Genomic DNA, 16,096 nt, shown 5'->3' with positions numbered 1-16,096 from the left:
GTGTTCCCGGAGTATGGCAATTCTGACATTTTACAAAACAAATTCCAGGAATTGGCCAGCTCCATTTACCCAGAAACCAAAATGACTTCAAACTTAACTTTTGTACTTTCTCCATTTTTTTTATCTGCCATAACATTACCCATAACAAAACACCAGCAGGACAAATTTAATGGTGACTAACGTGACGGACATAGTATTGAGTACAGTAAATATTCTATCACCCCCTTGTGGTCTCCCAAAGCTATTTCAACATACTACATTAAATGGAAGGCCAGCTGACAGTTGATCAAGGTTACGAACAAATTACATATTTATATTTGGTTAAAACAATTTTGTTGGGGGCCTGAGTAGCTCAGCGAGTATTGACACTCTCTACCACCCCTGGAGACACAAGTTTGAATCCAGTGTGTGGTGAGCGACCCTCCACATGCTGGGAGTCTCCGGGGTGTCAAGCACAGCGAGCCACGTGATAAGATGCACAGATTGACTGTCTCAGAAGTGGAGGCAACTGAGACTTGTCCTCTGCCACTGGATTGAGGGGGAGTAAACGCACCACCATGAGGACCTACTTAGTAGTGGGAATTAGGCATTTCAAATGTATTTAAAAATGTTAACATTTCTTTGACAACAGTCATATCATAAGTTGTGATTCTTTAGCCCAGATCATACTAAAAATAAATTCTGTCTGGTCCAGCTAACACACATGTATGTGCAAAACACAGAATCAAAAACAGTGAAAACCAAATGGCCAAAGCCAGTTTTTACATGTATTTGCAATTGGTGTGTGTTCATTTTGGATCTTGATCACTTCATACGGCTGTCCTGAATCTGTCAACACACCCTGTTTGCATATTAGAAGTCACTCATTCATTAATGTGAGTTATGAGTGTAGAGAGGTGGGCTGACAGATGGGACAGAGCATCAGGGAAAAGCCACACAGATGTCAATCAAAAACACCTTGAGGAGAACTGATTTTGATGTGAGGGTGTGACTGCATTGGAGAGCTACTCCACCCATCATATTTATAAACATCAGTGACATCTCAGTGACAGCAAGGAGAGTTGTGCTATTGCTTATGCAATTGATCCTTCGATAAGCCCAGCCTTAAAAGCATTGCTGACCAGTCCTGTCTTAGCAACTGTTGCCCCACCACCATTACTCTGACCAAAGCCCTTCTGGTCGTGAAGCCTACAAGGTTAGCATAGATTAGCGAAACGCAGCCGTTCCATAGATGTTGTATGGGAGGTAGGCTGTTATTCTTTAATGGATGTCTATGGAGGTGATCCTTCATCAATCTGAATAATCTTAATTTTAACGAATTAACCACCTGTCTGCTAATCTTTACACTAGTTTTACACTACACAATCCTTTTGGAGTAAACTATGTGTGGAGTTTACTATGATAAAATTGATGTTTTATAAGAGAAGTCATGGACGATTTTACAACCGTAAAGTGTCAGTTTACGGCTCTCTCCATTTATTTAAACTGCCGTAAAATGCTAGTTGACAGTTACAGACATTGCGCTCTCCCCGATAGATACTTGCTGTGTCTCGTTTCAAAGGCTGTATCCTCCGGAGGTTGCATTTGATGGCCGCATCCGTCATTAAGGCTGTCTCGTTTCAGAAAAGTTAGTAGGATGCTCCGAATGCAGCCTTCGAATGAGACCTTCTTTCACGGGAATTCAGAGGATGCATGAGGTGTACCCTGCATGGTCACTCACAACCCATAATTCTTTGCTTCAATGAAAATGTCTATAATAATTAAATATGATGTTCAAACAAATGTCATGTTAATTCCCAAGTTGAAGTACCTCAGTAGACAGGTGCAGAGTATATAATATGTATAATTATATTAATATATAATTAAAATACAGTATTATATAATAAAAGTACACATAAATTAAATTTTCTTTTCTCTCTACATTATTATGACTATCCTAAAATTCACCTCATACATTCCCTTCCGAAGGGACTTTGTTCCCTTGTCACAGATGGCAATGCGACATACACAGGGCCGTGGTATAACATGGGGAAAAGGGAAGCCTTGTTACCATAGTTACTCATACATTCCTATGAGGAAAAAGGGGAGAAATATCCTACAAATTTGGCTATTTTAACAAGGAAAAATATGACAAAAAGCTGTTGTCTATTTTTTTGCACACCAAGCAATGCAAAAAAACTAAATACTGATATTTTATTGCCCACCAACTGACAGAAATAGAAGCTTAAAGAAGAGCGCTGTGACTGCAGTCGACCATATGCTGGATACATGCTTTAATGTATTTGGGAAACATCGGCGTGGATTCAAGACTACAGTAGATCGATTATCATATCATCACAACAGCGGTTCCAGCAGAGACATGAGATGACATGGGCTGAAACAGAAATGAGTTAACACCAGAAAACAAGACAAGATACATAAGAAAACTTGTCATGATTGGAGTGGAGCACTGTTCTGTTAACACGCACTAGATCGTTGTCTTTGATCGTTGTACCGTCACATTTTTTAAGATACTGTGTTAAGTTTAAAAGAACTTTAATATTTAGAAACACATCTCAAGACACCTGTTTTACAATTTGTTGTGCTGGACCGTCACATTTTTTAGACATTGTTAACTTAAAAAGAACTCCAATAATTATAAATACATCTCAAGACACCTGTGTTCTGTTTCATCATTTGTTGCACTGCATCAAGCTTTTATAGTGCTGGTGTCACAAATCGACATTCTGATGACTTAATGTGGCTGTTACATGATTCTAGATTGTTTTTCACCTGCAATAATTCAGCACTTGATAAACGGTGAGCCACTATATATTTCCCCTTTTGCTCTGGTGTGCAGACAATAATGACACAAGTTAAATGCTAAATCATTTAAAGTCAAAGCATCCCGAAGAGGTTTATAAATCATAGCACTCACAGCCTCGTGTAAAAGTGAATCTGCCTGGGCAGAAATAGGCATTTTCCATTGATTAAGAATAGGCCTACTATGTTGCAGGCAGTGACGGAGATTATTTTTGTTCGACTTTAGTGTGATTTTATCTTTTGAAGATCTATGTATTGTGCTATTTAGGCTTATAGCTTACTGTGCACTTTATTCCCTGCTAATCTGAGATTGTGTTTTGACACATCCATGGCTATAAATTATTATTATTCCTGAGTCCAGACAAATTACAGAATAGGAATTTTATTCTCTATAATAAAATTTTTTAGAAGAGCATGTTATGGATTAAAGTGTGTCATTTCTCATTTCCAAATGAGCATGTATCATATCATCATGGACCCCTACATTTCCTCTAAGGTAAATTAAAGCCACAATTTAACATTAGTTAATTTACGTATTGATTCACTGATGATCGTTTGCCTCAATTCTGATTCACAGATTGCAGAGTTTTCAATCAAATTGCTGTGTAATCTAACAATTTGTTTTACAAATAACATCAGATAAATATGCTTTACAATTTTACTGGTTATTCCAGCCCACTTAGTAATATTATTGAGAATATTTAGCCAAACACTGTGCCTTTCACAGCAATCTCCCATTCATTCCTATGGGGAGTTCTGCAGAGCTTGTCAGACTGTGCAACTGTAGCCAAGGGGGGTGGAGCTTAGCGAAGGATCAATTAAAAATATGATTTTACCTAGCAGACTATAAAACAGGTGAAAAAATATCAATAGACTTATAATGAAGGAGGGACCCAAGCTAAAGTTTTTTTTTTTTTTTTTTTACTTTGGCCACATTTACACACCTTAGCAACATTTACAATGTCAATTTTCTTCCATAAATGTAAAAATTTTGTTAGTGATGTTATTTTCATTGATTGTTTTTCAAACATACATTTACATTTATGCATTTGGCAGACGCTTTTATCCAAAGCGACTTACAGTGCCCTTATTACAGGGACAATCCCCCCGGAGCAACCTGGAGTTAAGTGCCTTGCTCAAGGACACAATGGTGGTGGCTGTGGGGATCGAACCAGCAACCTTATGATTACCAGTTTACCAGTTATGTGCTTTAGACCACTACACCACCACTACTCAATATGCCTTTTTTCACTAATGCTGTTTTTATATCTACAGGTGGTTTGAGCCGTTTGTTATTCAGTGGTTGGATGAAAATGAAGATGTAGCCATGGATTTCCTTAATGGAGCTCTGGAGAGAGATAAAAAAGATGGGGTGAGAGTTATACTGAGTTTAAAATTGTTGCCTTGTTTCTGTAGAGCATTTTTGTGAATTGGTAAATAGCCTAACACTGCCGTTATCATCCAAATGTCGCATTAATACTAAATGCAGCATTACTCTTGTGCTTCTATGAGGCGTTTAAGTCTTTCTGGGAAGTTCCTACATATAAGTTTCTTTGGCAATTGTAATTACGATGTGATTTATATTCAAGTGATTTTGGTCGGTATAAAATGTACACATTGGACAATTTCATATTTCTTTTTCACTTATAATATTTCATAACAAAGACAGCACACTTTTTCAGGGCAACAAAATGAAGACCAAAGGATACACTTTTAGGGCCAGTTTCTGTGTAAATCGTAATAACTCCTAGTAAATCATGTACATTCACACCAAGGGCATTATTGATGAAGCAAAATGTGTCTTTAATAAACCGTCCATTAATAAAACATTTTGATGGAAATTGTGACATTCAATTCAATGGATTTTTTAACGGTTTACAAGACATTGTGCTGTCACAGAGAAAAATGCTTAAAGTTGTATGGATGCACAATTGATTAAGGCACCTACAAATTGTAGAAATGTAATCAAAAGTTACTCATTATGATCAAAATCAATTAGTTTCCACCATTGTGCTTTAATCCAGTGGTTCTCAACTTTTTTGACCCCTTGTCCAAGACAATATTCAAAGGCCCCCCATGTACAGTAGGCTAAGATATTTCCTGGTAACTCTGCTTTAATGATGTCAAATCTGCTTCTTTTCAAACATTATTAACAGAAACTAGGAATGTCTGTAGATTAAAATTATTAATTGCAATTTATTTTGTGAGTCCAGGAGTTTCAAGACTGTATATTTAGTTGTTGAATACAAATAAAAACTAAAACTCAGTTTACATGTTGTACATCTTAATTCGTAGCATTTTTGGTTGGCATTTTTAGATTTATTATAGAAAGTTAGATTATTGTATTATGGTTTATTAACTCATTTTAAATCATTTCAAGTCATCTTGCATGGGTACCCCTTGTGGGCCCTGGCCGATGTGTGAAAACCACTGCTTTAATTGACATACTTCCTACTCAGAAAATCAGGGTTTTATCAGTGAGCTAAATATGACATTGTGGTGTTTCATGTAAGTAAGTTAAGCTTCATTTATATAGCACATACAGTATGTTTTCTATCTTTTATATGTCAAAGAATGACATGGTATATCTATGTCATAAACATACATAGAATGAAGTAAACAGTACAAATAAAATAAGAGAATAGAATTAAAATAATAAGACAATAAAATGCATAAATTATATAGAATAGTAATAAAAAAACAATAAAAGGAGAGAAGAAAATTAAGCTGTCAGCTTATTTAAATGAATATGATCATTTCCAACGATTTAGAGAAGATTTGAACTATTTAAATGTAATTTAGTCCTCTCTTTAAATAGGAGTGTGAATATAACTTGAAAAAAATGCTTATACCTTTCAGCAGATATTACTCATAATTTATGTTGCTATGTGGTTCCTAACACTTTTTGTCATAGCGAGTGTACGTAAACACAATGAATTGAATCAAACATGCGGATAGACTGGGAAACTGAATGCACTCTGCTGATGAGTGCTCAGGAAGTACTGCAACTGTGTATATGTTGAACAAACGTTTCTGATTGAAGTAGTTTGAATGCAAGCTGCTGTTACTGTATCACAGTATAAAAATAGGCATTTATCCTGCTCGCTGTTCACCCAGCCGACAAAAATAAATCTAGCCACTGTGATTGGTTTCATATGCTAATTGCTTTCAGCCAAAACCAGTTGCGATAAAAACACAAATTATTTAGTGCCATTAATATTGCCCGGCGCATTAGCTACTGTGGTGATGGGCGGCTAACTTTGACTCTGAGAAATATAATTGCACACCAACCCTTTCAGACGCAGATTAGCGCCTCAGAGAAACTAATGTAGAAATGTAGGGTGGGAGGTGTGAGGGATCAGCAGAGCTTGAGTTTTATTTATAGCCAGTGCTAGTTTCTAACTGTGTTTGGCTGTTGAAATGCACCCAAGTTCAAGTCTTGTGAGTTTCAGCTCTTACGATTAAGTTGCTAATGAAGCAGCCCTTTGAGTTAATTGTCTAATGATTATTTTGTGTTCACTGGAAGATGCACCTGGGGAATTAGGCCAGAGTCACAGGTTAATTGTGTCACAGGTTATGTTGGCAGGCATTCCCCACGGTTATGAATCAAATCAGTGCAGTGTCTTCCAAATAAATAAAGGATCTTTGCAGCACAAGAACTCTCCTCTTATCAAGAACCACTTTTGGTACAAAAAGAAACTAGCCCTCAAATAATAAAATATTAAAGCAAGTCACAAACAAATGATGCTAGAGCTTTTCTCAACTAACTTTTTTGCCGTGATTTTTAACCAACTGTTATCAAGTTGATTTTTAGTGGAATAAAATAAGGCATGAAAGTGAAAACAAGAAAGTGTCCGAATACATTTTGTCTTCATTTTGAAGAGTATTTCTAATGTTGTAGCATTGAAAATGTAACAGTGATCTTTTCGTGCAATGATTTTCTATCAGGAAGACTCACATCTGGAGTGAAATGTAAGATTACATTTATTTGATGAATATACAACAGAAAGGTAATGTCTCTCTTTGGCGTAGGCCCCATCTGGCGGTCCGAGGAACTTGTACTCGGAACCGTCATATCCTGCCGGAGATAGAAGGCAGGGGCGAGGAGACTACCCCCATGCAGGACGGGACTCAACTGGTGGTGGTGGGGTGGTGGAGGTTGCCGTGTTAGCGCACTGAAACAGCAATGTGATAGATTGTGAGCAGACTTATAAAGCAACGGCTTACATGTGATTGGCTGGGAATTACCCAGCTAATGGTGCGATGATGTACAGCTGCTAGTCTTCCCGCTAGAACTATGCTGCACTTACATTGCTTGAATTTTGGGACCACTAGATATGGTTTTCTAAAAAAAACAACACTAAAAACAACATAGAATTTAAAAGGTTCTTCCATGGCAAAGCTGCAAAGCTTCCAAGCAGCAAAAGCCTTTTTGGGACCTTTATTTATACTTTAACATTATGTACTGTAAATGCTTATATTTTTAGAAACATATACCACCATGATGATAGCATGGTCAACAAAAATTGTACATCAGCTCAAATAAAACGCTACATTTCTGCTCAGTCCGAGTTATCCAAATGAGAATTTGCTCTACTGCATGGCATAAATAACTGTATATGTTTTAATTGTCCTGTTTGCATTGCAGTTCCAGCAAACATCAGATCATGCTCTCTTCTCCTGCTCGGTGGTGGATGTTTTCACACAGTTGAATCAAAGCTTTGAGATCATAAAGAAGCTAGAATGTCCTAATCCACAAGCCCTCGCTCACTTCATGCACAGATACGCAAAGGTAAGAGAGTATCAGAATTGAAATGTTTCTAATATTCAAGTGTATGTTTATAAAATCACTGGACTTGGATTACAATAAAGCTAGAATACATAAGGGATAATGTCAGTCAACTGGTCATTATCTCAAAATAAACCCTGACAGTGTGATCATAGACCTATGACGCATAGCAGAAGGGTTTATTTTGCTACAAAGATAGACTGACTGTAGATTATGCCACTTATAACATCGTTCTCTACCAAATAAATTCAAAAATGGACATGAAATATTGATTTGCGCTGAAGATTTGTTATTATGTGAGAAGAAAGAGACTTCCAGAAGCAGCTAAATTTCTCCTTGAAGTTTTGTTGGTTTTACTGTCTGACTGCTCATTATCCGGCTTATTACATGAAAACTTGCCAAATAAATAAAGAAATGAACATTCGTTAATTTTTGTTTTCTTTTTTTAGCTTATTTTTAGAGATCGCAGAGCGATTCAGAAATATCAGACATGGTGCAATTGATCAGAATCGAGTTATCCAGAGAGTCCTGTAATAAACTAATATATTATGTATATTTTAATGCAATCCCCTTAAGACTGTATGTTACAGTGATTTTAATATGGTTAAAGGTGTTGCATGAAGCAACCATGCAATGAAGATTAACCCCCCTAAACCATGATGAAATCACTATAATGCATGGGGCAGCAGTATATAAGACACCAGTGTTCAGTAAGTTATTCAATTCATTCATATTAAGGTGTTTACCATTGGAACAATATTTAATATGGAATTGACATGTGGTAGCATGTATGTGTACAGTAAATGTGCTATTTTACACTCGATTTTAATGTGGCAGATTCAGTCAGATTTTAGATCTAGATTTATCTGTTTATGAAACACTATAAATAGTTAATTTAGAAACAGAAATTAGAAAGTTTTAAACAGAGCATAATTTGCACATTACGTCTGAGCAGGTTTACAATGAGTGGATTAGCCTTCTTGACTTTACTAAACATTACCGTGTGTGTGTGTGTGTGTGTGTGTGTGTGTGTGTGTGTGTGTGTGTGTGTGTGTGTGTGTGTGTGTGCTGTGTTTGGGGTGCATCTAAAAGGTTAACAGGAGCCTTTGAGATTGAGGGTAAATTATTTCTATCAGAATACCATGTCCTCTAAGTGTAGAATGGTTGATCAGACATACGGATGATCTCAGTTCAACTTAAAAGCAATGCAGTCCAGTGTGATTTATTGGCATGACTTTGTCTGCACTGTATATTTGCATACAATACAGCCGACCCATTCAATCAATACAGGAATTGAATTTATTGGATTGACATTAGCCCATTTAATCCCAGCTATGTGAAGAAAAGTATTTTACTCTTTGGCTGGCCCACAAAAACAAACTACATGCCTTTTCTAATAATAATAATAATAATAATAATAAAGTTAATGTATGTGCTTTATTCACAGATGGAAAGAGTCAAATTCTACACAGTTCTTAAGACCCAATAGAAAATTGTAAACAATAAAGTAACATCACTCTTTAAACAGTATATGTACCAAATGTGGTAGTTGTATGTGTAATACAGCAGGTTTTACTTTTGACACTGGCATCTTCTTGCAGAGGGGCACAGTGGATTTAAATGGCTCTGGTCATGTGACTGTTCACACCACCCATGTAAAAACATGTCATATATAATCAAGACATAAGATCAAACTGTTTTTTTTGTAGACCCTTAATCACAAATGTAACAGAAGGACTTCATTAAAAGTCAGTTGTGAACACTATAATGAACATAGGCAAGGTTCATCAAAATACTACATTTGTAAAATTTCTGAAGAAAATGCAAGTGCTGATTGCCCGCGTGCATTTCTATGTGATTGCTAGGGTGTTCTGATTGGTTGCCAGGTACTTACTTACTTAAAAGCCCATCAACTCCAGTGCTGGCTAGCTACCTGGAGCCAATGGAAAGTTAATAAAACGCTTAACTTAATAAAACACCTATACAATATAGTAATACATATGTAAAAATGGGGGTGGCAAATTATATGTGGCTGCAGTAGTAGATTTCTCGTGTTGATTTTGTGTGACGTTATCAATGCCTCCTACAAGACTCTCTACACATAATCCTTTGAGAAGAGTACAGTGGTTTCTGGGAATTTCTCTCTTGCTCTCCGTTTCTGCCCTTTACATTTAATTTGCACTCACTAGAGACATTTAGAATACAAAAACCCATTAGATGGGTTGAAATCCTTTGGAAGTCTCTTATAACTCTTGAAATCCTGTATGTGTGGTTGAGTGAGTGTGTACAGGGAGACAAGATCACCATATTTGTTTGTTGTTTGTGTTAATGGAATTTACCATTGCTATAATTTACAATGAATAAACTGTTTATTAATGCAGGCATCACTATTGACATTGCTTATACCTAGGTTTAGGGTTTCTTGACATTTCCTAACCCAAAGTATAAACAATAGTAATAGTGATGCTTGCCTTTGCGTACACCACCTAATACAGTAATGTTACTTAAATGAATACTGGATAAACAGCTCTTTGGCATAAAAGGGAACCGTCTTGGATATTCAATTTTGAATCTTTGTGTGATGTTTTGAATTCTTTAAGCCATTATAAAATGAAAGCAATAGTTCACCCAAAAATGCTGTTATTATTTACTCACCTTCATGTTATTTCAAACCTGAATGACTTTCACGGAACACAAAAGAAGCTGTTACGCAGAATGACAGTATTAGGCACCATTCACTTTCTTAGCATCATTTTTCGATACAATGTAAGTGAAATGTGTCTGAGGATAACCTTCTGATTTTCATCTTCTTTTGTGTTCATTATAAGAAAGAAAGTCACATGGGTTTGAAACGACTTAACGGTGAGTACATGATGACAGAGTTTTCCTTTTTGGGTGATTTATCCCTTTTAAGCAATCATTGTTGTTTTATTCCATTTGCAGACCATAAATAAAGTTCTTCTCCAGTATGCGGCGATCATCTCGAAAGACTTCACCAACCATCTGAGCAAGGAGAAAGTGGCAAGTTTACAGAACACACATACACACATCTATTCACTTACAATTACACAGTAAGAAACTTGGTCATGAAATGTGAGCGTATTTTAAAGTCATGACCCTGCAAGTGTATGAACATGGCTTGATCTGATTATCCGAGGACGTACTCTGTGAACATTGCCATGGAGACCAGCCGGGCGGTCATAGTGAGACATTAAAGTCGAAAAATTTTGATTGGCCATGTGGCAGGAGCCACATTCTGTAATATCTCTTTGTTTCTGCGAATCAAATGGCAGCATGAAGATGACAAATAAAGCACAAGACCTTCTTGTGTCCCTGTTTCACATCCTGTCTCCCTTTTCCATTCTTTTAACTTTACGCATTTGTTTAAAATGACTGCCAGCACACTAAATCTCCTGCTTTTGTTCTACCTCAAATTTTTCACTGTGTCTTTCTGCAATGATTATAAAAGCCTGACAAGCAGGACGTCTGAGGTAGAATGAAAGACAGATATATCTTTTAAGTGCTTTGACAGGCACACAGAGAGAAAATCATGCAGCTGGTAATTAAAGACATATCTTTGTGTTGTCTCAGAAGATAGAACCGCTGCTCTCGGCTCATCCATCGCTTAATTGAAGCCTGGTTCATCCTAAGAATGTCTACACATACTTTAAATGGTCCAATGGCTTGTAAATAAACTCAATAACCACCATGGCATTTTATAAGCACTGGCTTAAATTGAATTTACGATTGTGTGAAATTGCCAGATCTTGTCAGAGAGACAATGGCACCTCCGTTCGATTAGCACAGATGCTTAATATTTTAGATTCAAAGATTCACACCTATTTGTCACAAAGTTGACACTTAACTTTTAGGAACTGTGGGGATGTGAACCGTTAGAGACAGTTTTATGAAGTTTATGGACTATTTTAGCATCTTCAAAGTCACCCTTTGCCTAGAATTTGCAGGCATGTACTCTTGACATTTGCTCAACCAACTTCTTGAGGAATCACCCTGGGATGATTTTTAAACAGTATTGAAGTAGTTCTCAACTATGTTGGGCACTGATTGGCTGCATTTCTTTTTTATTCGGTCCAAGTAATCCATTTCTATAAATTTTAGTTTTATGATGAAATAAATGAATATGGTGGCACAATTATATTTTCGTCTACAAAATTAATAAAAAAAAATGTAAGCATACACCTTCAGATCAAAAGATTTTTAAGATCATGAGAAACATTTCAGTCAAGTGACCAGGGCTGGACTGGTGATCTGGCATACCGGGCATTTTCCCGGTGGGCCAACACACTTTGGGGCCGATCAGGGGCAGACTGGCCATTGGGAGAACCGAGCAGGCCGTTGGGTCGGCCGCGAAACGGGTCGAATGGGCCGCGATAATCTAAAATTATCCACCGCTTTATGCAAAACGGACCACAAAATGGTGCCGTGATATGCAGCAAAGGACAGCATTCTCTTCCCAGTCCAGCCCTGTAAGTGACCACAAACTTCTGAACGGCAGTATACAAATGTTGTTGAATTGTACTTCCATTTGAAGTACCTTCATGTAATTACCTGTTAACCTTACCCCTAATCCTAACCCTACCCCAACCCTTCCTCTAACCCCTAACCCTATTGCTAAACCTTAACCTGCATTGGCAGCAAATGTGAATCTTGTGAGAATTTTGAAGAACATCACGTAGTTACACAATAAATACATTGTGTTGAATGTATTTTAAAGCGATAGTTCACCCAAAAATAATAATGATCTCATTATTTACTCACCCTCATGATATCCCATGTGTGTATGACTTTCTTTCTTCACCAGAACACATTTGAAGAAAAATGGAAAAATATCTTGGCTCAGTAGGTCCTTAAAATGCAAGTGAATGGAGATTACTCTTTTGAAGATCCAAAAATAACAGACAGCATAAACGCCATCCACACGACAGCACCTGTTAAATTAATGTCTCCTAAAGGGACAATATCGCTTTTAGTGTGAAAAAGATAAATATTTTCATGCATTCAATTGAGTGTTGAATCAATACAACTGTTTCTCTGGAGAGATGAAGACAAAGATTTCACATAATGTAATTCAGATTTACTGCCATTGATGAAAGTAATATGTGCAAACTCATCACGGCTTCTGTGAGGTGCATGGCTCCAGCGTCCACCACCACATCAACATCTGAATGAATCAATGTTTGTGTATACTGTATATCCTTAAAGAATTCTTCTTCAACAAATTACTCTTAGTTTTATTATTATTAGGGTCTGAGAGTTTGAAGATTGCATGTTTCTGAAAAGGAAAACAATGGATCAGTCATGACATATTTCTCTCTTCTCCTAACAGCCTTGTATCCTCCTGAACAACATTCAACAGCTCAGAGTCCAACTGGAGAAGATGTTTGAGTCTATGGGAGGAAAGCAGGTCAGTTACCTTACCCATGTGTTTGGAGTATGTCTTGGGCCTAAACCAGAACAATGTTCTCCCACTAACATTTTGTATGTCTGTGTGAGTTAAATTCAAGAACGCCACTTGCTGTAACATCAACTCGTCAATTTTGCATATGTGTTCTTTTTTCTATTTTCTAAATGTGATAGACGTCTCTAACTATGTTATGAAAATGTCTTGAGTCCTGTTTCCTGTTCTCCTTCTTTCTCGTCTTGTCCCCGTCTCCTCTGGGTCTTGCACCAGGAGGAAGGCGTTGTGGTCTTCTGCAAGGTGTGTGGACTGGTTTTCTCTCCCGTCTCTCCAAGACCAGTGCTCTCCAGCCAAACAAAAGGCATTCTTTTGTCTTAAAGGAATAGTTCACCCAAAAAAAAAAATATATTTTTTTAAATATCATCATTTACTCACCCTCATGTTGTTCCACATCCATATGCCTTTCATCAGTGGAACATATAAGGAGATGTTAGGCAGAATGTTCAGTCTCAGTCACCATTCACTTTCACTGTATGGAAAAAAGATGCAATGAAATTGAGTGGTGATTAGGGCTACCGTTCTAACAAATATCTCCATTTTTGTCCCATGGAAGAAAATCATCCAGGTTTGGTTAAGTAAATGATGATATAATTTTAGGCGAACTCTGGTTTAAGATTCTGGCTGCAGTGTACAGTCTCAATTCATTCCAGTTGACCAGTTCTACTAGCAGCACGTGACCTCTCACTGCCATTGAAACTCACCTCACATCAATCTTAATTCTTGTTTCCTCAAGAGCATGCTACACCTGCTGGAGTTTTTCCCATGAAACTTCACAGGATCAATATTTTTTTCCAGCAGATTATTTTAGTGTTCAAACTGTTCAGAAGTTTAAAATTACAGTGCCCTTCCACTTTTTCTGCTGTCTTGAAAAGTTTTTTTTTTCATACATTTGTTTCCATAGGGATTTCATAAAATTCTTCTCAAAAGAGTCTAACGTAAAGACAAAGGTTTCCTGTAAGACTGTGCACTTAACGTCTTTGATGAGGGAATGAATCCCATAAAGCATTGCAAATGACGTAATCATATTAAAAACAATGTAAGAATATTAAACTATTGGTTTAAAGTTGTATAGAAAATGTAAAGTACAGAAACTGTGTATTTTCAATTTATTGTAAAAATATGAATATACATACAAATCGATAATTATTTTATTCATTTAGAGAGACTGACTTGATTGCATTATTAGTTGTGCATCAGGGATGTGGGCGGTCACTGCAAAGCTCTTTTGCCGCACTTTGTTTTCCACAATTCTCTGATTGGTGAATCATTCACATAGCTTCTGTTAGGTGCATTTTTCTTTTAGTTTCTATGTTATTCCCCACAAATTCCACTATTAACAAAGAGTGCAATTTTTAAAAGATAAAGTTGAAACAATTCACACTAATGGCTGAAAAATATGCTCATAACATCAATGAACAACTTCAGAGCTCACGGTCATTCTAAAGGTTTATAAGTTATCGTTAATAATCAATTCACCTATGGAAGAAATGAATGGGAGTTTTTAATCCCGGAACCAGACTGTAGCTGTTTATTCCCAAGTTCACTCTAGACTTGCTTTGACATGTCTCTGGTTTGTTAGTAGCTATGAAACCATTAGAGATGGCAGTGAAAACATTTCTAGTGTGAATTCTTTTTTGGGCTGTTTTTTATCCATCTGCATTGTAATCTAAAATCTCATTTAAGATGAATAAAGGATCATGATCATACAGTATGTAGGTTCAGTACAGGTTCAGGCTATGGTTATATGTCTTACCTCTGGTGAAAGGAAGGCTAATAGTGTATAAATAAGGAGTCCAGCTGTTAGAAAGTCTGACTAATATATGAATTCCGCTTGCTTCATAAAACTCCAATTCCTTCAGAGGAAGCTAAAGTGAAACACTCCAAATATAACCCTTCTTGGCTCTGGCAGTGCCACAGTTCCCTAAGCAATTAGAAAACTGAAAGAAAAAATGTAATTACAGTGCCTCGTTATCATGGAATTATAAATAAATGATCCCAAACTGTCCAGGAAATATTAATTGTGGAAGTCAAAGTTAGCTGTGATAGCAGGGGGGTACGGGAGTGTTGATGGAGTGCCGCAGTGTAGTGGAAGCTCTCAAGAATTCTTCCTCTCTGATCGTCTCAAAGCTTCTGTTATCTGCCTCACATTATTACAGAGGCCAATTAAAGATACAAGGCAGACCACAGGTGTAATAAACACGAGTAATCGTTTGTAATATTTCACATCATGATTGCCTAATTAAAAATCTAATTATGATAAAATGAACATGGTTATGGCTTAATATTGTTAATATTTTTAACCTCTTAACATAGTATCAGATTAGTATTTAGCAAAAATATCTCTTATTATTGCCATATAATTAATTACATTGTATTTATTATGTTAATTATATTTATGGTTCGATATCAGGTTCTCCTCGCTTTTGTAACTATATGATGTTTTTGGGTAAATCTCACAAAAACATGTTATGGCTACATTAAAATCTCTCTCTATGAACCAACATGAACAATTAACAATTACATTTTTTAAATTTAACTCAGATTTATATGCATACTATGAAAAAATATTGTTAATTGTTAGTTCCTGATACCTAATGCATTTACTAATGTTAACAAATAGAAACAACAGAACAGAAACCTAAAGACTTTCGGTAATGTAAATTTTGGAGAGAAATGTGTTTAATTGTCATAGCAATATAATGTCATGAAGTAAAAATCTTGAGGCTCCTAAAATAGGTGTAATTTTTTTTGTGCAAAGCATATATATATATATATATATATATATATATATATATATTATTATTATTATTATTATTATTATTATAAAAAAATATAATAAGAGGGGTGAAATAAGACCTGGACAAGTTTTGACAGGTTTCGTGAGATTCACATCCATTAGTGTTTACAACTGGTTAAATAAGCATTTTTACAAAGGTTGCACTAATAAAATGCTTTACAAAGCATCTGTTGCCATTAGTTATCATTTAGAATGACCTGCATTATATGGTATCACTGGCTGTATCACT

At 36.3% G+C, this 16,096-nt stretch overlaps 1 protein-coding gene across 1 annotated transcript in view; it reads left to right on the top strand.

Annotated features, from left to right (window-relative positions):
- LOC127622987 (protein unc-13 homolog C-like) overlaps positions 1-16,096 on the top strand; it is a 163,657-nt gene that overhangs the window by 117,734 nt on the left and 29,827 nt on the right. Inside the window, 4 exon segments of the mRNA XM_052097209.1 lie at positions 4,078-4,174; positions 7,451-7,594; positions 10,535-10,612; positions 12,939-13,016. Coding sequence (XP_051953169.1) covers positions 4,078-4,174; positions 7,451-7,594; positions 10,535-10,612; positions 12,939-13,016 — 397 coding nt within the window.

Source organism: Xyrauchen texanus, chromosome 29 (genome assembly GCF_025860055.1).
Source record: "Xyrauchen texanus isolate HMW12.3.18 chromosome 29, RBS_HiC_50CHRs, whole genome shotgun sequence".
Lineage (NCBI taxonomy): Eukaryota > Metazoa > Chordata > Actinopteri > Cypriniformes > Catostomidae > Xyrauchen > Xyrauchen texanus.
This window is presented reverse-complemented; position numbering and strand designations above follow the sequence as displayed.